This window comes from Rhinolophus hipposideros (genome assembly GCF_964194185.1).
Source record: "Rhinolophus hipposideros genome assembly, chromosome: 23".
NCBI lineage: Eukaryota > Metazoa > Chordata > Mammalia > Chiroptera > Rhinolophidae > Rhinolophus > Rhinolophus hipposideros.
In genome coordinates, this window is record NC_138069.1 from 23,630,358 (window position 1) to 23,653,578 (window position 23,221).

The 23,221-nt window shown below is 52.4% G+C and overlaps 1 protein-coding gene across 4 annotated transcripts in view; it reads left to right on the forward strand.

The window, feature by feature from the left end:
* NDST1 (N-deacetylase and N-sulfotransferase 1) overlaps positions 1–23,221 on the forward strand; it is a 67,299-nt gene that overhangs the window by 19,271 nt on the left and 24,807 nt on the right. For all 4 annotated transcript variants that reach the window (XM_081034966.1, XM_081034969.1, XM_081034967.1 and 1 more), the window contains 5 exons: positions 8,856–9,755; positions 15,838–16,332; positions 19,089–19,176; positions 20,263–20,417; positions 21,079–21,264. In XM_081034966.1, the coding sequence (XP_080891092.1) occupies positions 9,243–9,755; positions 15,838–16,332; positions 19,089–19,176; positions 20,263–20,417; positions 21,079–21,264 (1,437 nt within the window). In that variant the 5' untranslated portion in view covers positions 8,856–9,242. The remainder of the gene's footprint in view (positions 1–8,855; positions 9,756–15,837; positions 16,333–19,088; positions 19,177–20,262; positions 20,418–21,078; positions 21,265–23,221) is intronic.

The following is a 23,221-nucleotide window of genomic DNA, read 5'->3' on the forward strand; positions in this document are numbered from 1 at the left end:
GTGGGCGTGTGGGAAGGCAGGCGCTGGGTCTGACTGGTGTTTTGCGGCTCCTCTGCAGGGGTGTCAGACCGGTGAGAAGTTCCGGGCATGATAAACTTGTTTCTACTTCATTAGGAATACATGGCAAATAAATGAGGTCATCAGGGGGAAGTGCTTGCTATAATACCTGGTGTGCAGCAGACACGTGAGGCAGGCTGCTCAACATTGCCCTTCTTGTCGGCTCTTACCTGAGATCTCCTGTTTCTGACCCCCACTCCTGTATCTCTTTGCTCTTCCTTAGCACAGAGGCAGCCCCCCTTTCTCATGTGGGGTACCTGCCTGCCTGCCTGCCTGGGATGACAGAGGCCCCTGGGTCAGGGGAAGGTGAGGATCTGCTGGCTGAGGTCCTGCCTTCCTGGGGACCTGGGGCGCCGCTTGTGCCAGTGCAGGCTTTCCGGTTGCAAGAGAAGCTGGGCCAACCTGCCTTTAGCAGCCGGGGCTGGTCACCTGCAGGAAGCTTCTCTCTGGATACTGTCTGGGCTGCAGAACTAGCTTAAGAATGGTGTGGAACGCTGGACAGCAGGTCCCTATAAGGGTTACAAGAAGCCTGGGCTCCAAGGTAGGCTGGCTTGGGGCTCTCCTAGCTCCACCTCTGCCCAGCTGTGTGACTCTGAGTCAGTTGTACATCCTCTCTGAGCCTACGTTTCCTCATCTGTCATGTGCACACATCAGTGACACCACCTTCTCAGGCATGAGGAGTGGGTGTAATAAGGGAAAGCTCTTAGCATAGCCGGGGTGTGGGGCTGGTCACTGCTGGCTGCTATCAGTGAGGGCGGTTGTGATATTTGTAAGGAAATATCATCCTCTTCTTTTCAAGTGCCTAGGATCTGAGCCTAAGAAAAACAGAGATGGATTTGGCTATGTTCATAGGCAGGTTTGGGGGTTGGGTGGAGAGAGCCCTATTCTGGGAAACTGCATGAGCTAATGAGGAGCGTGCCCTGTGATGGGCCTGCCCAGCTAGGTCTGTGTTGGGAGCTTCAGGGACAGGAGGGCAGCTGGTCCTGATCTGCTTGTTCCCCGCTCCTTTCCCCTCCCCCAAGCTGTCTTGTTTGTTTACTCGGTCAACCCTTTCTTCAGAGCTGGTGCAAAGGTAAACTCTCAACTCGAGCAGTGCCCGCCCATTGGAAGAAAGACAGATTCTCAACAAGCGGGTCTAAGTTCCTGAGGTTTCTTGCTGGGCATCCCCTGTGGGGGGGAACCCACAACAAATCCCGGGTTGAGAACCTGGGAGTGAATCAGGGCTTTATGCTTTGTTTGCTTGTTGATTGATGGATGATTTGTGGGTCTGCTTCCAAGAAGGATCTTTAGAAGCTGCTTTTATGTTAAAATACACATAAAATGGATAAAAACAAAAGCAGAAAGAACACCATTCAAAGGGAGCCATGAATGGGATGTGTGGGGCACTGCTGTGCCCTGGGAGAGCACGGAGGACCCGTGGTCCAGAAGGATGATTGAGCCCTAGCTGCTGAGCTAGGAGGGTCTGTGCTGAGATTCCAGTCATCCCCTCGTAAGCCTTGATCACTGTGGCACCTCATGGCCTCCTCTGGGCCTCAGTTTCCTCATCGGTAGAGTGAGTGAAAAGTAGGTCATGGTGCTGTCATAAGGGTGAAATAATCACATGCAGTACAAGCGTATCAGGTCTAATAAAAGGAAGTTCATATTATTAATGCGTTTAGCTTGGAGATACTTCATAGCAGATTCAAAAAGGGAAGGTGATTGGCAAGGGCACATGGCTCCTGGGCACCTACTATGGGTAGGAAAGCACTTCTGCCTTGGAAAGCTTCTGGTGAAATTGGGGGACCTGTGTTCTAGTTGCGAGAGCAGCTGTCATGTGGCAGCGCAAATCCGGCATTGCACGGTGGGATGCAGAGCAGCAGAGCTCCTGGAGGACTTTTGAAATCCAGGCTGGCCGAATCCAACTCCCGGCTGAGGCTGACCTTGCAGTGGGATGGGCAGGGTTTTCATGGACAAGAAAATGGGCCAAGGTAGGTGGTGGTGGGGCAGGCCTGGCCGGCACAACCCTCGGGGTTCCTTTTCTCTCCCTGGGCCTCAGTGTTCCTGTGTGCCCATTGCAGGGTGGACTGCACACTCTGTGTCCCTGAGACTCTGGGCCAGACTGCTGACAGTCCCTTGGTGGCGGCCCTGGACTCCAGGGTGACTGATGGGCAGCAGCTTGGCCCCCAGCCAGGCAGCACTGCAGAGCTGTGGGGGATGGGGTGTGCAGCACATTCCAGCAGAGGAGGGATTTGCTTCTGGCCTGGCCTCCCAGGAGTGTAATTGCGCTGGAGAAACTCCCGCACAGCTGGGAAGCAAATGTGGAGGATTTTCTAGGCTGTGCTATCTATACTTGCTGGGTGGGACAGGCTGGGGCAGGGTGGCTGGGTAGCTATGAGGTGTGGCTGGGTAGTGGGTGGTAGCATGACTGTGCTGGGGGTGTGACAGGCTGGGAGGGGCTGGGTCAGCTGTGGGGAGTGGCCCTGGGTTTGCATGTGGGGCTACCAGAGCCTGGCGTGCAAGCACCTCTCCTCCCCCAAGCCCAGTGCCCATTTACATACTTTCTAGCCTGCTTGCAGGGCTCTCCCTGCACTTCCTCTCAGCTCCCCAACCCGTACTTCTGCCTGTGGTCCAGATGCCTGTGATGGTACCATGTGGACATGTCAGCACCATGTGAGTTTGCCTGTGCATTCGTGTGCATGTACTACGTTCAGGGGACATTGTCAGGAATGATCCCGGAAATCAAATCTGGGCTGGGTGAGCATGCAAGGCTGTGGCAATCTTCCTCCATTCACCCACCTGCAGCAAGATCACACCTGAGACAAAAACCTGCAGAGGCCTGCATTTTCAGTGCCCAGGGCCAAGCTTGTCCTCCTAGCGGTCATCTGCTTGTCCCTGAATCCCAGGGTGCTCCCAAACCCGACCATCCTTCCTCTTTTTCTGGATTTTTAGTTTGATATGTGTCCTTGGGCCAGTTCCTTCCTGAGCCTCAATTTCCAAATCTGTTAAATGGATCATCATTTTATTAACCTATAACACTGTGTGCCGGGCCCTGAGCTGTTTTATACATATCCTCTCAGTCTTGGCAGCAGCCCTTTGAGATAGATAAGTAGTATAAACCCTATTTTATACTTGGGCAAACTGAGGCTCGGAGAGGTTGAGAGATTTGCTCAAAGGTCACAGGGCTAGTAAATAATGGAGGCCAGATTCAAGCCCAGGCAGGCTGAGCCCAGTCTGAGCCCTTCACTGCCATGTTAGCAGCCGCTGCATTGCTGTGTCAGATTGTTGGGGTGAAATGACATGAGGCATACAGCCTGTCACAGGGGGCCTGCTGCACATCGCAATAACCAAGTATATGCAAGTTACACATTAGCTGCACTTCACCACACAAAGCACAGAAAGTGCAGTCTCAGGGAGCTCTTGGTTGCATTTCTGGAGCCCACCTGTCCATCCAGGGCAGAGCTGGACCCCCTCCCCTCCCCTGATCTCCAGACAGCTGGGTCTCTGAGAAGACCCATGCACCTCTGCCTCCTTTCTCTTTGGGTCCCAGAGACTCACGGGGCAACCAGAGCATTTTTGAATGGGGGGTGGGGTAAGGAGTGACTTTCAACTCCAGAGCAGTGGCCACGGTTACTGTGGTATTTCCCGAAAGTGCGGCGTTGCCATGGAGTCTCCATGACGACCAGAGCATCTCATTCATTATCCCCAGCACCTTGGCAGGGAAAGCTGGGCCTAGGGCTGGGAAAGCTCAATGGGAGTCTGGCTGAGGGCTGGAGACCTCTGGTGGCTGAGGCCCCTCATGCTGTTCCCCATCCCAGCCAAAGTTCCCCTGAAGGAGGAGAAGGAGAAGGCGGCTCCTTCTCATGGGGTCTGGGTTCAAATTTCAGCTCTGCTACTGACTAGCTGTGTGATTTGGGGCAAGTGACTTAATGTCTCTGAGCCTCATTTTTCTCACAATTGTAAATGTGAATAATGACAGTATTGGTTGTATGGAATAAATGAGATAAGGTATGTAAAAGTGCTTAGCCCAGGGCCCGGCTCATGGTAAATTCTCTCAATATGTGATAGCAATTAAAATAACAATGATGATAATTAAATGGTATTATTGATGTGATTTTTATTATAGAAACCCCTGAGTTTCATGGAGGAATGACAGACCAAATTTGAAGTTAGGAAGGAAACCTGTTTAAGATTTAGCGGTTTCCTATGTGACTGTGGCAAGTCATTTTACCTTGGAACCTCAGTCTCCTTATCTGTAAATTGGGAATAATAATATGTGCTCATTCATTCATCTCTTAAGGACTTAATAAGGACCTATGCCTGGGGAAAGTCATGGGAGCTTCCAGGATACATCAGACTTGTCCCCGGCCTTCAGGACACCCAGGCATGTGGAGAAGGGGAAGAAAGGAAATGGGTATTTGGGGAGGGCCTCTGTGTGCCAGCTGCCAGGCAGGGCCTGCCCACGCAGAGGGCAGTAAGTCTTGATCCAGCTCTGGGATCTCCAGGCAACAGGCCCCAGGGCCGTGTGTAGGGATGTCCCGAGTCCACTGTGCATGGACCACACACTCAGGTGCGCCCAGGGGCTGGGTAGGAAGCCAGCTGAGGGAAGGAGGTGGCCTGTGGCACTGTATTAACTAGAGAATACACCGGTGAGAGCTGTAAGTGCCTCAGCTGATGGTGGCCGGTGGGGATGCGTGCCCCGTGTCACCAGAGCATGATCTTTTTTTAAAAAAAAGTTAGAAGCTCTGACTTTTATGTGAAATCTCCCGGTTTTAAAATGTTGATAAGTAACCTCAGATGAAAGAAAAATGGTGTGCAAGTCAAAAAACCACACCTCTCTGTCCTGTTCGGGCCTGAGGGTGCTGGTTTTCAGCCTCATCTATGGAATGGGAATGGGGCAGGAGCCTGAGGAATGGGACGTGGGGGCAGGAAGGGTGGCGGTGCATGGGGATGGCTTCGGAGAGGTGATGACACTGGAGCTAGGGTCTTGAAGGGTGAGTAAGTGTCCCAAGGGGCAAGGGGGGGGGCATTCCAGGCAACGGGAACTCATTAGAAAGGCCTAGATGCATGACCAAGATTGATGGCTGGTTGGGTGAGGCTGGAGTTTGGGTGATGCCTGCAAGTCCCACACAGGCCCAGGGTGCTAGGGGTTGTTGGGGCCTCAGCCCCCCACCTGCTGTCCTTGAGGCCTTGGTGGCTGTAGGGGGATTAGAAGCCCCCCAGTTCCCCATGTCTTGATCCACAGAGGTTCTGCAATGCAGACGGGTATGAGGGCATTGAAGGGGTAGCAGCACCCGGCCTTTGAGGGGATTGTGGTGGGGGCAGTGCTGGAGGCCCCCCTAGGCAGCACACTGGTGGCCAGCGCTTTGTTTATAAAGCAACTGGCTCTCCCCCCACCCCCACCCTAGGGTATTTGGACTTCTTTGGATTCAGAGGCTGGTTGGCTCACTCTCTTGCTCCCTTTACCCTCTCTCAGACCTGGGTTTGGGCTTTGCTATGACCTCCCTAGCCTTCTGGCCTCTAACCATCTGGACCCATCCAGTTCCTGGGAAAGGCCACAACTTCTGAAAATGGGGATTCAGGATTCCAAGGGCTATTAGAGACGAGAGAGAGAGAGAGAGAGAGAGAGAGAGAGAGAGAGAGAGAGAGAGAGAGAGAGAGAAAAACAGAGCGCCAGTGTCTTGCGGGCTCAGTTACCCACATGGTGAGTACATTAAATAAACAGAACTGCATGATAATAGAGCTGACCCTTACTCAGCGTTGCGTGGCAGGCATGATTCTGAGTGCTTATATCAACTCATTTAATTTTCACAACTTTGGAAAGTATGTCAAGTTTTCCCATTTTACAGATTAGGAAACTGGGGGCACTGAGAAGTTAAATAACTTGCCCAGGATTATACAACTACCGAGTGATGGGGATAGGTTTGAACGAAGCCACCTGGCTCCAGTTTGAACATGTAACCATTAGGCTGTATTGGTCTAAGACTTTAGTTCCATGGATGGGTTTGGGGACATGGGGTCTGGACTTCTCAAAATCGTTACAATATTTTCTAGTGTATGTGCATTTTTCTGATGGGAAAATGTTATCAGATTCCCACAAGGGTCCATGACCCCCAATGCCTGACTCTGCTGGTTGCATCATTACCACATATGCAGGAAGGCTGTTAGTACAATAGATGAAGAGCCAATGACCACAGCACCCAGAACTGCAGGGGAAGGGGGGTTGGCTGGTCGGATTGCGCAGGTGCCCTCAGGCGTCAGTGGCAGCAGGGCACCACCCTCAGGGCAGCTCGACCTCTGAACCCCACTGTGCTCCTATCCTGGCCCCTGGCCAACGGGTGGGGCTCGCTGTGGCTGAAGGGCAGAGGGCTGCTCTTATCAGTGGGAAACGGGACACAAATGCAGCCTGGGTACAAACAGGACCCCAGCCCTCCTGCCTCCACCCCGGAAACTTGCTCCTTTTTGGCTGCTCTCAGCTGGAGCTGTGGAGTCCCTGGGAAGCTCTGCACGCTCCTTCTTCTCCAAACTTGGTATATGCCCCTCCCTCTTCCTACCCTTGGTCAATCTTGTTCTTCTGGTCAGTGCAGGTACCACACTTCCTCCAGGAAACTTTCCTCTGTTCTCCCCACTTCAGGGGTGTTAGGTGTCCTCAGGTCTCTCAAACACCCTCCTCTCCCCACTGTCACAATTGTCCCCCTGTATCATAGGTGTCTGTTTTCTTGGTGGACTCGGGTTCCCCATGGTGCTGGCACATAGGAGGTACTGGATTGTACACTATCAGAGGTGGAAGAGCCCCCAGGGATCATCTGGCCCCAACCCCCCCTCTAACAGGCAGGAAGCCCAGAGAGGGGCAGGGTATGCTGGGGGGTCACACAGCATGTCATGGCAGAACTGGGAGCAGACCTGGTGTCCAAAACTTGTTCTCATTTTACACCTCTGCCTCTTGCTTCTGAGCACATCTTTTAATGACATTTATTTTCTTATTTTTCACAAAAATAATAAATGATGATTATAGAAACTTTAGGAAACAAACAAAACAAGAAAATAAAAGTCACTCTGAGATAATCATTAACTTTTTTTGTTCTGTTTTTGGATTTATGGCCTGTTGCTGGCCTATGCATAAAAATTTTTACCAAAAATATGACCATGCCCACTGTTTTATACAAGTTTTCCGCTTTAACAATCTATATGGTAATTCTATTTCTGTGTCAGTAACCGTTCTTCTTAGACGTACTGTAAATGACTGCCTGGGACGCCATCACATGCGTGCATTATAATTGCTAAAGACAGTCCCCTATTGTTGGGCCTTTGCTGTTGTAAGCTCCTCTGCTGTTATAAATAGCAGTGGAGTTCAGCACTGGGGTTGTCTTTTTGTGGGGAAATCTTTACGCACTTCTGCAATTACTACCTCTAGGGTAAGTTCCTAGAAGTGTAATTGTTGGGTCTCTGGTGTGTCCTCGCGCTAAACACACCATAGAGTCTTGGAGCTGAGAGGGACTGGGAAGGTCTTCACCTCCAAGTCCAGGTCTGAGGCTTCTATTTCCTCCCTGGCTTCACCACCCGAGTCCCTCACACCGGCTGTCCCATCCCCAGCGCCATCGCCCTCGCCCTGGGGAGCCCACCTGCTACCGTGTTTCCTGGAAAATAAGCCCCGGTCTTATATTAAGGTTTGCTCTACAAGACGCATTTGGGCTTATGGTCAGGGGATGTCATCCTGCAAAATCATGCCAGGGCTTATTTTCCGGTTAGGTCTTATTTTGGGGAAACACGGTAACTTTCAGCAGCTGCTTTCACTCATGTTGAAGGGAGATGGCAGGGCAGTGGTAGGGCTGCGATTTGGAGTGAGGATATTGGGGCTTTGGTGTTGTAGGTGTGGGTGTATGGTCTTCGTTCACTCTCCAGGAGACCAACACAGGTGGCATGCTCTGGGCTGGGGTCAGCTGAGGGAGAGGCGGGAATCCAGAGTGTGTGGGCACGTGGCCAGTGAGGGAGGTGCCGCCCCACCTGCTGGGCCCTCCACAGGCTCAGGATCCCAGGGTGTGCACCTGTGGGCGGGTGCCCTGAAGATGAGAGATGCCTCTTATGTTGGGGCAGATCGTGACAGCTGCCATTTCTTAAGTGTTGCTTGTGCTAAGCTCCTTGGACTGATTCACTCAGTTGTCCCTCAGCCCTAACCCTATGCTATCAGGGTGGTTATTTCACAGATAAGGTCACTGATGTGTGAGAGGGGCATCCTAGGACAGCCATACCACAGGCGCCTCACAGCCCTAGGTTTGAATCCTGGCTTGTCTGCTCTGCCTGAGCCTTAGTCTTTTCATCTGTCAGATGGGGCTCTGGACGCATTCAGAAAGAGAAACGGGTGAGGAAGTACTGCGAGTAAGTGAGGGGAAGACGGGCGAGGACATGGTGTTCAGGCATGATATAGAATTCCACCTCCAGCTCTCAGGCCTTGTAAATGTTTACTGTGTCACTTCTTCCTGCTTCCGGAAGTTTTCTTCGTCTAGTCTTGGAGTCTAATAATTATAATAAATAGCAACTGTCATTGAAGACACCAGATGCTATGTGCTACTCTAAGCGATTTATACACATTACTGGACTTAATCACCCAGCCTTTCTTGTGTGGTAGGTACTGTTGTCAGCCCCATTTCACAAATGGGGAAACCGAGGCTCGGAGAGATTAAGGAGCTTGCCCCAAATAACGCAACCGGGTCGGGCAGCAGTACTTGAACTTGAGCCTACTTAGGTCAGGTCCTATGCAGCCAGTCAGCAGACACCCGAAGCCCACACTCTGACTGTTTCCCTTCTGACTCTTCTCTCCACAGCCTTGGTCCCAGGGGCCCCACCAAGCAAGCGGCATGCGGCACCCCCGGACCTGCCCAGTGTCATCTGGTCCGCTGCCCGGCCCCCGCAGGAGGCCCTGACGCCCTGGGGCACTTCTGTTGTGCACAGGACCACGTGGGGGTTTGCCATGGTGACATAAAGGGGCGCGGAGGAAGGAAGGAGCGCAACCAGCCTGTGGACTGCGCCCCTGGCTGGGAGGAAGGGCCGGTGGCCCGGAACCTCCGCTCCTGCTGCCCACTGAAGGCCTCGCCTGCTACGTGTCTGTGAATTTGTTGGTCAGCGGACGACTGCAGTGTTTCCTCCTGTGTGGGGCCTTGGGGTGGCCAGGGCAGGCAGGGCCTCTGGTGGCCGAGGTCTTGGGGACCAGGATGCCCACCCTGGCGCGCCTCCGCAGGCTGTGTCGGCACGTGTCCCCACAGGCTGTGCTTTTCCTGCTGTTTGTCTTCTGCCTGTTCAGCGTTTTTGTCTCCGCCTACTACCTATATGGCTGGAAGCGGGGCCTGGAGCCCTCAGCGGATGTCCCCGAGCCTGACTGTGGGGATCCACCGCCCATGGCCCCCAGCCGCCTGCTACCGCTCAAGCCCATGCAGGCAGCCGCCCCTTCCCGCACGGACCCGCTGGTGCTGGTGTTTGTGGAGAGCCTCTACTCGCAGCTGGGCCAGGAGGTGGTGGCCATCCTGGAGTCCAGCCGCTTTAAGTACCGCACGGAGATTGCACCGGGCAAGGGGGATATGCCCACGCTCACCGACAAGGGCCGTGGCCGCTTTGCTCTCATCATCTATGAGAACATCCTCAAGTATGTCAACCTGGACGCCTGGAACCGGGAGCTGCTGGACAAGTACTGTGTGGCCTATGGCGTGGGTATCATCGGTTTCTTTAAGGTACGCAGGGAGCAGGGCTTCTGAGCAGTTAAGAGCTCCACTTAAGTTTGAATCCCATCTCCACCCTCGTTAGCTGAGTGCCCGACTTTTCTTATCTGTAAAATGGGTGTAATGGTAGCACCTACTTCCCAGAGTTGTTGTGAAGGTTAAATGGGTGAGTATATATAAAGCACCATACCTGGTGCCTAAAGGATTAGCTTTTATTAGGAGCACATGGCAGGGGATTGCTTGCCATGCATGGGACCTGGAACACAGCAGGCACTTGCCTGAAGGAGGCCCCGGGGATGGGTGCGAGGAAGGAGAGGATATGCTCTGCTAGGTCTCTCAAAACTTGTCATGGCAGTCCTCCTAAGGGACGGGGTGTGTCCCCATTTTGCAGATGGAAAAACCAAAGCTCAGGAGAGTTAAGTTATGTATATGAAACTGAGCAGCCTATAAGTGGGAGAGCCAGGATTTGAACCCAGACTTAGCTAGTTTGGGCTCTGAATCCTGTGCTCTTTCTTGTTGGCTGTGGTGGGGTGTGGAATGCACGTGCCTGCCGAATCAACCAGTTTGCATTGGAAGAGAGAGGAGAAAGAAAGAGAGGAGAAAGAAATCCCAGTGGGCAGGTGAGCTGCTCTGGGCTCTGTGGGGCAGCCAGAACGACTACTTGGATCAGAGTCTTCTCTGAATGTCATAGAGAAGCTGTCTTTGGAGAGGGGAGGTTGGGGACAGCTGGCTCAGGGATCCAGAGGCTCTGGCCAGAGAACTCTGACCTGCCAGATGAAAGCTGGTTGACACTCCAGTTGGGTGCTTGGGGAGCATTTGTTCCTTTATTCAGCAAATATTTACTGAGCGCTTACTACGTTCCAGGTCCTGTGCTAGGCAGTGGGGACACAGTGATGATCGAAATGTGCAAAGTCTCTTCTGTCATGGAGCTGACATTTCAGTGCTGTGGGCTAGGGTTGGTGACAAACAATGAACAAATAAACATGCAATGTGTGTCACATGGTGGTAACTTCAAAAAGAAATAAAGCAGGGAAAAGACACAGGGGGAGTTGGTGTGGCAGTTGAGGCTGTTTGAATGGCCAGTGGCGTCGTTTTTTGATGAAAGTGACTGAAAGGAAGTGAGGGAAGGAGTTGCGGGGCTCTCTGTGCTAAGGGCCTTCTGGGCAGAAGGGACAGTAGAGTGCACAGGTCCTGAAGCACGTTTTTGCTTGGCCCGAGCAAGGAGAGGAGCAGGAGGTAAGTCAGAAGTGGCCCATGTCCACTGTTGGGTGACCATTCACCCCAGGCACTCAGTGAGCATCTGTGTGCCCTGGCCCTTTGCTTGGTGCTGGGAGGAACCTAGTCTAGTGATGGGTCTCCCACAGGGTGTTCTTTCATGTGCTAATGCAGCAGGAGGCCCTGCCAATCAGAAAGGTTCTGTGGGCCGAGGAATTGAAGGCCCTTAGAAGTCCTGCACTAGAGCAACCTGGTGAGATTTGTTCTCCAACTGGCTTGATCACAAAACCCTTTACTTCACAGAGCACCCCTCTGGGAAACACTGGCCTGGTTTATGGCTTTATAGTGGCATAAAGTAGACTGTCTTCATTGTCTGTTTTTTCTTTCCTCCTGGACTCTGGTCCCTTTCCTGCCATGAACTTCATTAAGTTCGACTCAGAGCCCCAGGCCTGAAAAACATCAGAATGGCTGACATTTATTGAGTGCTCACCCAGCGCCGTGCCCTGTCCTATATATTTTATATGAATTAACTCATTTAACACTCATAAAGCATCCTCCAATGCAGGTAGATATCCTGATTTAAGAGAGAAGGAGAAAGGGGCAAAGGGGGGGTGAAGGAACGTGCCCATACTCACATTAAGTACCAATCTAGGAGTTAAACCCAAGCAGTCTGGCTCTCGAGGCCTAGTTGTGACCATTGTGCAATGAGTCCAGGAGCCTCAGATGCCATTTATGTAGTAGAATGTAGCATCAGAGGCCACATCCAGTGCACAGCTCCCATCTCTGAAAACTGGGCAGTGGGCTGGGGTCATGGGACACAATGGGTACAACAGAGCTTAGACCTTAGCTAGCCCCAATTCCTTGCTCTACAGAAGGTGAACACGAGGCGCAGGGAGGGGTAGAGGTCTGCTCAGTCTCCCTGTGGGGTGGCAATTCCAGGCCTTCGTTCTCTTCCTACCCTATTGCATAAGACAAGACCCCTCTTTGGTTTTGAGCAGAAAGGCCTGTGACTTTCTGCTCTTACGGGTGCCCCCTGGCGGTCAACCTGCACTTTTGCGCTCTTTCTGCAAGGCCAGCTTGTGTGCTGTGCATTGGCTTTGCTAAACCCAGAGGACTGTGAACCCCAGGGATTTGGAGACTCATTTTCCAATTCCTACTGGTGCTGGATTCCTAGGTCAGTGTGAGAGTGAGATCAGGGGCTGAAAAGACCAGATCCAGGTTCAAATATTTCTGTCACTTAAAAGCAGTGACCTTGGACAGGGTATTCAACTATCTGTAAAGTGGGGCCAATCACAGCTCCTGCTTCAGTGGGCCATGTTGCAGATAGAAAAAGGCAGTCGCTGGGAAGCACTAGCACAGTGCCTGGTACCTGTAGCTACCTAATAAATGGCAGTTGCCATGCTTTGTCATCTCTGTGTCCAGCAAACAGCTGGTGGTAACACATAGTCTTGTGGCTCTGACCAAGATGTGGTCATGTGAGGTCCTCGAGGGTGAGAGCTGGTCTTTATTAGTAGCCCTGCTTCCTGGCACTGTCATGCCTCAATCTTGCACCTCCAGGAGCCTTGGGGCTGAACACATCCTGGCAGAGGACTGACAAGGGCTACCCGACTTCTTTTTTTGCACATTTACTATGTGCCAGGTAACTGAGCTCATTGCTTTGCAAGCCTTACCCTGTGTAATTCTCATAACTACCCTGTGAAGTAGCTTTCTTTACAGGGAAGGACATAAGGCTCCAACGTTAAATGGTGGTCTAAGGTGACATAGCTAATAAGACAGAGTCAAGATTTGACAACCACACTCATGGGTTCTAACCCATCCATAGGTGAGCAAGCTGACCTGCGGCCTGGACAGGAGATGTGGGGTCCCCAAGGTCATCAGCTAGTCACTGTCTCAATCTGTGCTGGGCCTTCCAGTTCCCAGATCAGGGCTTCCTTCCTCTGCCTGGATGACCCCACTGGAAGATTTGGTGTCTCCTGAGTGAGTCCTCAGTGCTGAGGAATGGGGGGGGTTCCCTTCTCATGGGGGTCAGCCTCTGTGAGACTGAGGCTTACTCTCCATTCCCTTCCCCAGCGGTTTCTTTTATTGCGGCCTGGAATGGACGGCCAGCAACTTGGCTTTCTCCCTTCCTCAATGTCTCCCAGCTGAGCAACTGGCTGAACTGCCAACGCCTGGCAGTCAGCTCGGAGTCGGGGCTTTGAAATGGGATCCCCGAGTACCTGTGGTCCAGCGTGGCCTCCCAGGCCACAGCAGATGATGGACAGGGCCTGAAATGTCGCCGGCCTCCACCGTCTTTGCAGTTCTAATCCTTGGCCAGTGCTGGCTTAGGGGAATGGGGAACCTGGCGCTGAGAGAAGTGGCCTCAGGATGAGGCTCTGCCTTGTGGCTGGGTCAGGACTGAGTGCGGAGTTGGCAGGGACGCCTAGGGAATCGAATGTGGGCTCCTTATCACAGTTTACAAGGTCAGGGCCCTGCAGAACCTTAGGAAAATTAGTAAAAACCACTTCTGCATGGAGGATAAAAGGCACCCTTCTGGGCAGATGCAGCCCCACCTTGGGGCACAGCTGAGAGTGCTTTTGTGCAGTGCTTACCTGGCCAGCTTTCCAGGGTGGCCTTGTACACCACCTTGCCTCCTTCTCTAACCTCATTTGGTCCCCTTTGTCCCCTGTTGCTTTGCCCCACCCTATCCATTCTCTGCACTGCAGCCAGATGGGTCTTTTAAAAATACAAATTGGAACCTGTCATGCCTCCATGCAGAACTCTTTGATGGAGTCTTTGATGGCTTCCCACAGCCACTTCAAGCCTCCAGGGTTCTGCAGGTCTGGCCCCAGCTAACCTTTCTGCCTCATCACCTCTCTCTCTCTCTCTCACTCTGCTAGCCTCTTGCTGTTCCTTGACTGTGCTGAGCCCTCTCCTACCTCAGGGCCTTTGCACTTGCTGTTCTTTGAACTTGACCTCTACCTCTCTCCTAGTTGATGCTTACTCATTCTTTAAGTCCCTTTCCCTCAGAAAGTCCCTTTCTCCAGGAAGCCTTTCCTGAGCCAACTGACTATGCCCAGTTATCTACTGTTCGAGAACTACGAACCTCTTCTGTGGAAGTTTTATGTTTATCTCCGCACTTTTGATTGCTGTCTCTCTTCCTTGCTCAACTTGAAGATTCACGAGGGCAGGGACCCTTTTTACTCACCGTATCCCTAACTCAAAACAATGCCTGATGTGGTGAATAGGTGTGAAATGAACCAGTGAAACCTGTGTTGAACAGCTGTGCAGTGCCAGGTGATGGAGAGCTGTCTGTTCCTCTTTCATTCTTTCAAAAAATCCGCTTACTCATCTCAAATACAGAGCGTGCCAAAAAAATGTGTACACATTTTAAGAAAGGAAAAAACTGTATTAATTGTAATACTCAATATATACTGATAACAAAAGATGAATACCAGTCACGTTTGACTTCTGCAATGACAAGAGGTGCTCAAAGTGGTTCCTGTCAGCATCCAGACACTTCTGATTATGGTGAACTACTGCTTGAGCATAGATAACATCTCTTAAAATGTGTATAGATTTTTTTGGTACCCCCGGTATGTATTTGCTCCCATATGGTGTCAAGCCTATGCTGGGCGCCAGGAATCCAGAGGTGAAAATGACAGAGCCTCTGCCCTCAAGGGGGTGCAGACTGGTGAGAGAGAGACCTTGAACAGAGGTGTAGCAGCCAAGGTAAAAAGTGCTATAGCTGCTGAGGCTTAAATGGCCTCCCTCCTAGGGAGGCCAGTGCAGAGAAGAGGATATATGCAATGGGTTTTGAAGGATGAGCAGGAGTTTGCCAAGCCAAGAAGACAGAATGGAATTGGCACAGAGAGTAGGCCACATTATACCATATCCAAAGGCAGGTGGCTGGGTGGGTAAGGGATGGTATGACGGAGTAGGGGCTGTGAGCCTAGGGGAGAGGAGAAGCGGAAGCTGTGGGTACTGTTTGTGGATCGCAGGGAGCTGGGCAGTAGCAGACCCTGGGAGGAGAAGGGTGATACAGGGAGCTGGATTTCTGTGAGGGGGTGACCTTGGAGGTGTCTGGGGGTTGGGAACGCCGTGGGGTGGAGTGTCTCTCATCTATACTGGTGTCACTTCACATTTCTCCTGAAAAAAGGGTGGTGTGGCAAAAACAGTTTGAAAACCCGAGGCAATAGAGCCTGGTGTGTGGGCCCCAGAGCCAGACCGCCTGGCTGCAAATGGTGGCTCCTCTTAACCTCTGTGCAACTGAGGGCCACACTCCCTTCAAAACCTCAGTTTCCTCACCTGTGAAGTGGGATAACAAAGGAACCTGCCTCCTAAGGCTGATGTGTGGACTGAGTGAGCAATGCGTGATGCCACTGGCCCTCTTCCAAACACTTTGCCAGCATCAGCTCCCATCATCTTCTACCTCCCCTTGAGGTATTTACCAAATTCTCAGCCACAATGTACAGCAGAGGGAACTGAGGCACAGAAAATTTTCATAACTTGCTCAAGGCCAGCCAATCTGGTGGTGGAGTCCATGCTCTCATTGACAAGTGTGATTTCAGGCAAGTTATCTACTTCTCTGGGCCTCATTTTCCTCATCTATAAAATGGGAATGATAGCAATGCCTCCATCCCAGGGTCACTGTGAAGCTTAACAGCACCCTGCAGGCCAAGTGCATGAACCCGGTAAGTACGTCTTACGTGTTAACTCATATAGGTGACGCTAAGTTTGCGAGGCCAGGTTAGCACAGGGCCAGGGACGCAGCACGTCCTTCACGAAGGCTAGTGAATCTGTTGACACTGCTGTTATCAGTGCACACACGATATTCCATGATCCCTTGGGGTTCTGGATCTGACGGATCTGTTCTTCCCTCCCTGCCTCCCCGCCGCTGCAGGCCAATGAGAACAGCCTGCTGAGTGCACAGCTCAAAGGCTTCCCCCTGTTCCTGCACTCGAACCTGGGCCTGAAGGACTGCAGCATTAACCCCAGGTCCCCGCTGCTCTACGTGACGCGGCCCAGCGAGGTGGAGAAGGGGGTGCTGCCCGGCGAGGACTGGACCGTGTTCCAGTCCAACCACTCCACCTACGAGCCAGTGCTGCTGGCCAAGACGCGCTCGTCTGAGTCCATCTCACACCTGGGCGCCGACGCCGGCCTGCATGCCGCGCTGCACGCCACCGTGGTCCAGGACCTGGGCCTCCACGACGGCATCCAGCGCGTGCTGTTCGGAAACAACCTCAACTTCTGGCTGCACAAGCTCGTCTTTGTGGACGCTGTGGCCTTCCTCACTGGCAAGCGCCTCTCGCTGCCTTTGGACCGCTATATCCTGGTGGATATTGATGACATCTTCGTGGGCAAGGAGGGCACGCGCATGAAGGTGGAGGACGTGAAGGTAGGGCCGGGGCCCCAGACTGGGTGGGGCGGGGTCGCCCCACCTTCAGATCTTCCTGTACCCCATCAGGACTGTGCTGTCTGCATCTCCTCTGCGCTGAGTCCCCCTCCCTCAGCCAGCCGATTTTATTCATTGCCTTATTAGAAGCCACTGTCATTTAAAATTCCAGTCAAGTATTCAATCTAGAGGAATTTTGCGTCTGGAGTGTGGAGCTCAGGAATGTATGTATGGAGGCAGAGACCCATTCACCGAAATACAGACATGGGAGCTATGCCGGGGTTGTTTCCCCGCCTTTTAATCTAGAAATGATTTTTAACTCTCAAAAATGTTTATGTCAGTACTAGAGCACCTACAAAACACTTGAAACAAGACCTAGAGCTTCAACCATACACAAGACACATTTTAACTAAGATTTATATAGATGGTTATGTGTTTACCAAACTAAACTCCGTGTAAAAACTTTTTGCATACTATGAAATTTTACACATGTCTCATTACTAAAGAGAAGCCTGCACATTAAGACCATTAAGCCATCTTTAAAATACAGTTTTCATCTATGTACTGTTTTTACTCAGTCATTTGCAAAGGAAGCGACCTCACTAGTGTAAGTGGGGAAATCAGTATCCATAAATACAGGGCAACCTAACAATAGCTTTAGGGAAAACAAAACCGAGGGATTAAATTCTAAAAGCAGCAGATACTGCTGCTTCTGATCACCGGTCCTCTCTTCTACAGGATTAGCAAGTGTCAAAAACATATTAGAACCAAACCAAGACTTCTTTTTGATGTTAGGAGGATTGAAAACGAGAGTCCCAGAGGAATGCTTTCTCCCCCAGTGCCTCAGTGTCTGTGCTGTGCCTCCATCCTCCTGAAATCACTGTTGGGACTGGCCCTGGGACCTGGAAGGAAGGCTGGGGGGCTGGCGTTCACGCGCCGCCTTAGTCAAGAGTGAATTCTCTCCTCTTTCTCACACTTCCCAAGGAGAAGGGCAGACCGGATGGTGTTGGGGAGCAGGCACTATCTGGCGAGTTAAGATTTGGGTTCAAGTTGCAATTTGCCCCTCACTGGGTGACTTGGGCAAGTCCCTTCCCAGCTCTGAGGCTCAGCTGTAGAATGACAAGATGGGGTGGATGGGAGGATTTCAGGCGACTTCCTGATATCCCAGGGTTTCACAGAGGTGCCCTGGATAGCTGATGTGAGGGATGAGGGGGGCGTGTGCCGATAGGCAGGCTCTGAGCCCTCTTGGGCTGTGATCTGCTTTACCCACTGTGTCTCCTCCTGAAGTTTCATTTAGGACCGTCTTCTTGTAGCCCAGCCTAACTCTCTCCTGCTGTAACCTACATCTTTGCTGCCAATCCAAAATTAACCCCAGGAGGAAACCACTGCATACCCCATGAGCCCTGGGGTTGCCCTTCTTGGTTCTTACCTTCCCCATTTTTAGAGTGAGAGGAATGCTAGCAGGTTGGAGCCATTTCTGGAGAAGAATAATGGAGGCGCCCTCTGTGTATACTCAGCTCAGCGCAGACTGCAGAGTGCCTACCGGCCAGGGTCCTATTTGCCTTAAATGTCCTTGTGAGTCAAAAAAGGCAGAGTTTTTTTTTCCTCTCTTTTTTTTCCCCCCTTTAATCCCAAGCACAGGCTACAACTGAGCCTTTCTTTCGGAGACATGAATGTCGCCTCATTCACTGGTACAGGACTGGCTGTGCAGTGCAATTTAAATAATACCAACAGCAGCTGCTTATTCAGGGCTTGGCAAGGGCCAGGCTCTGTGCTCAGCCCTTTCTGTGTGTTGCCTCATCTAATCCTCGCAGCAGCCCTGCGAAGTGGGTATTGTCGTGAGTCCCATTTTATAGAGCAGGGCACTGAGGCTCAGAGAGAGCTGAAGTCACTTGCCCGAGGCCACACAACCGGCATGCGTGTCTATCAGTTAGTCTATCATCAGGCCTTGGGAAGATGCTAGTGGTGGCTCCAATATGTTCAGAGAGCAGGTTTCTTAGCAGCCTTATGCGTCCTGCTGGGATGTTTTTGAGTCTTGACCCCAGAGTACAACTGTACATTTGTTTTCACAAGTGTCAACATCCCTTGATTGATTTGCAAAGCACTGGGTGTGCCATGCATGGGAACATTGCATTGCTGGGTGCCGAGTACATCTTTGGAAAGGTCATGGTCCTTTGACATCAGCCTTGCCTTCATCTATGAGGAGAAATCTTCCGTATTTGACAGGTGGCGACATGAAACTCACAGTGGCAGTGACCACAGACATAGGACACCACCATTTTCATCACTTACCAAATGTCAGGCCATTCAACGTGCAATATCTTATTTAATTCCCCAAGAGCCCTATTTTTTTGCTCATCTCACCATGAGGGAGATAATATTAGCCCCATTTTACACGTAGGGAAACTGAGGCCTAGAAAAGTTACACAGCCCTCTCAAGGACACGCAGCAGAGCCAGGCTAGGGTCTAGGACTTCTCTTGTCAGAGGCCTGGTGGAGGTGGCCTCCCAGTGCTGGCTTCATACATGTGGTACCTATGCAGTCACACAGGGTCCCATGCTCAGAACAGCCCATATGAGGTTTAACACTCTGCTATTGCTTTCTTGACAGTCTTAATTTTGGGGCCGAGGTCCCACACTTTTCACTGGGCCCCACAATCTTTGTAGCTGGTCCTGTAGTAGCAGGACACTTCCGGGCCCTCAGTGGGAGGAGTGGAGCTCCTGGCTTTCCCCTCACCCCTTTTTCCTCTGCCCATCCTAGGCCCTGTTTGATACACAGAATGAACTACGCACACATATCCCAAACTTCACCTTCAACCTGGGCTACTCAGGGAAATTCTTCCACACAGGTAAGTGGGCCTGGCTCTGCCCCCACTAGCAACTTCCCGAGGCCCTCACATCCAAACCCTCAGAGCACTGTGCCACGGGGGCATCAGGTGGGCTGGGGGGCTGCATTAGGGGTCACTGGACCCCTGTGACACTTCTGAGCCAAGAGCCCGCATAGAAGACAGCCCCAGGCAGAGGACATTTGGGGACAGCAATAGCACGATGACAGCTCCCACTCGCATCTCCCTGACCTGTAGGCTGTGTTATCCTGGGGAGACATCTTCTCCCTCTCATTACCCTCTCATACTCACCTTTTACAATTATTTGTACTCTTTTTGCTTTAAAAAGTAACTGAATTTTAAGGAATTATAGAACTCTCTGAGTTTATTTTTAAGTTCTAAGGGTTGAGGTTGAGGGCCGAGGGCTGCCTGCTTGTTGCCTTCCCTCCTCTTTCCGGCTCTCACATTCCTCCCATGCTGCCCTTTGGGGACGGGGCCAGAGGAAATACCCCTGAGTGTCACCTGCCCTGAGCATTTTCTCTGGCTGCCTTCTGCTTGGGCTGCAGTAAGGACAGCCTCTCCTGAACTCTGGGCCAAACCCGATTAGTCTGCGATTCTGGGGGAGAAGTATACAGGATAGCCCCAAAGCCACAGAAGAGTGAGACTGGGTTGTCTGTCTGCACTTTTGATATTCTCAATCCTTAGCATAGCAGAGATTGTTGTCGTAATACACATGAGACAGAGAATTAAACATTTGGCAGATATACAAAGAGCTTCTACAAATCAATAATAAGTAAAAGACGAATGGCTCGATAGAAAAATAGGAATAGGATTGGAGCAGACATGTCAGAGCTGGAAGAAGCCCTTGGGATCATGGCCTCGGAACCCTGCGTTTCACAAAGAGTTAGAAGGACTTGGCCAAGGTCACAAATTGCATCAGAGCCGCAGTCTAGACTAGGGCTCCGTCTGCTCCTGTGCTGTACCTCAGACACCTGTTCCAGGCAGCTCTTGGCGGGCCATGGCCGTGTGCTCCCATCCCTGTGCCCCAACCCAGCGTGGAGGACGTCATGGCGGGTGGGCCAGGCTGAGCTGCCTGTGCTTGGGCTGCAGGTACTGATGCTGAGGACGCTGGGGACGACCTGCTGCTGTCGTACGTGAAGGAGTTCTGGTGGTTCCCCCACATGTGGAGCCACATGCAGCCCCACCTTTTCCACAACCAGTCTGTGCTGGCCGAGCAGATGGCCCTGAACAAGAAGTTCGCTGTCGTGAGTAAGATTGCCTACGGGGCAGAGCCGGGCGGGCTAGGGGCTGGGCTGGGGGTCCAACCGCGGGCCTCTGGCTGCTTTCACGGTTCAGTCTGACAACTTTTTGTTAACATCTTTGTAGCGCATTGAATCCTCACAGAGACCCCCAAAGGCAGGTGTTGCTAGCATAGCGTTTAGACAAGACACCGGAGCTCGGGGAGGCCACATCAGCTAATGAGAGGCCAGCCGGCACTTACACGTGGACCTGTTTTCTCCTTGAGCCCAAGCTCTTCTCTTCGGGCTAGACTGGGAGCTCCAGACAGCTGGAGAGGGTGCTTAGCTCCTGGGGAATGAGGCCTGGTGCTACCTCAGCCTAGGCCCACCAGCCACTTAGAGGCCCCAAAAGGCAGGAAGAGCCCTGTCTTGCTCCTCACTCTTGGCTGCTAGAGGGCATGACACAGAGCCAAGAGTTAGAGTCCCAGCTCAGCCAGTGCCTCACATGGAGACTGGGTATGTCCCCTTCCCTCCCGGGCCTCAGCTGCCCCGTCTGTACCCCGAGGGCCTGGACCCACGGCCCTGCCGATCCAGCCTCTGATTTCTCTCTCCCGTTGTTCAAAGGGGAAATAAGGCTCAGCGGGGAAGGAGCCCCGTGCTCACGCTGCGCTGGCCCTCCTCTCCCCAGGAGCATGGCATTCCCACGGACATGGGGTATGCGGTGGCGCCCCACCACTCGGGCGTGTACCCTGTGCACGTGCAGCTGTATGAGGCCTGGAAGCAGGTGTGGAGCATTCGCGTGACCAGCACGGAGGAGTACCCGCACCTGAAGCCGGCCCGCTACCGCCGAGGCTTCATCCACAATGGCATCATGGTGAGTGGGCCCCCGGCAGGCGGGACCCGGCTGTGCATATGCTGTCCTGGGAAGCGTGGCTTCGGTGAGCTGGTTAAGGGTTTCAGGCCAGTTTCTGCCGCCCCCTCTGGCATCTGAGGCTCTCCATCCCCCGGAAGGTGGGCTGCCAGTCTGCTCCTTTCATGAGCTCCTAACCTTACCTTTCATGTTAGGGGATCAAGGGTGAACATTCTTCAAAGGGACCTCTCCTGAGGCCTCGGGACAGGCCTCTGTCTTATTCATTTGTTTGCACATTTAAAATTCTCTGATGAGTTTTTCATGAGCTTCATGAGAGTATATAATGGTCAGATGGTGGTAAGTGCTGTGGAGAAAAGTCAGGCAGGACAGGGACGTAGGGAGTGCTAGGGGAGAGGAGAAGAGAAGCTGGTTTAAAGAAGGTGGTTAGAGAGCGCCTTCCTGGGCATGAGCATGGCTGGAAGAACGTTCAAGGCAGAGAAAGCAACAGGTGCACAGGCCCTGGAGCAGGTTTGTGTGCGGTGTGTTTGAGGACCAACGAGGAGGCCAGTGTGGCTGAAGGGGAGCGAGCGAGGGGCAGGGGGGAAGAGATGAGGTCAGAGGGGTGATGGCCCTTACATGTAGGGCCATGTGAGGCCATTGGATGCACTTTAGCGTTTAGTCTGAGATGGCAAGGTTTTGAATGGGGTGCTACTAGCATCTGACTCATATTTTACAAGGATTTCCATCTTTCTGGCTGCTGTGTGGAGCAGAGACTGTTGGAGACAAAGTGGGAAGCAGGAGACCAGTTAGGGGGCTACTGTAGTCTTCCAGACAAGAAATGGTGGTGGCTTGGATCAGGATGCAATGTGGGGACGTGATCAGATTCTGGACTTATTTGGAAGTTAGAGCCAGCAGGATCTGCTGCTGAGTTGGATGTAGGGGGTGGGAGACAGAGATGAGTCAAGGATGATTAGAGGGTTTTTGGCCTGAGCCACTGGAAGAATGACTTGTCAGCACAGATGGGGCAGCTGTGGGAAGGCCAGGTTCATGCATCCATCCATCCATCCACCTGTCCATCCATCCATCCACCCGTCCATCCATCCATCCACCCATCCATCCATCCATCCATCCACCCGTCCATCCATCCATCCATCCATCCATCCACCCGTCCATCCATCCATCCATCCATCCATCCACCCGTCCATCCATCCATCCATCCATCCACCCGTCCATCCATCCATCCATCCATCCATCCATCCATCCATCCATCCATCCACCCGTCCATCCATCCATCCATCCATCCATCCATCCATCCATCCATCCATCCACCCGTCCATCCATCCATCCATCCACCCATCCATCCATCCATCCATCCATCCATCCATCCATCCATCCATCCATCCATCCATCCACCCGTCCATCCATCCGTCCATCCATCCATCCATCCATCCATCCATCCATCCATCCATCCACCCGTCCATCCGTCCGTCCATCCGTCCACCCGTCCATCCATCCATCCATCCATCCACCCATCCGTCCGTCCGTCCGTCCATCCATCCATCCATCCATCCATCCATCCATCCATCCATCCATCCATCCACCCGTCCATCCATCCATCCATCCATCCATCCATCCATCCATCCATCCATCCATCCATCCACCCGTCCATCCATCCATACATACACCAAATTCTTCGGTACCAGGCACTCATATTAACTCCAGGATGAGGTGGTGACAAGACAGGCAAGTTCTCTGCTGTCTTGGAGCCCAGAGTTTCACAAGGAGAGACAGATAATAAACAGTTAAACCAATGCAGGACCAGTACCAGGCAGGTTCTCATGCTGCGAGACGAGTTGCAGAGTGTGCCTGGGAGAGCTGCTCTAGAGAGGGTCAGGGTCCCTCGCGGGGCAGACGGTCCACGTCTCCAGAAACATTCTCACTCGCCCCTCTCTGTTACTTTTGGGTCTGCTCATCTCATACA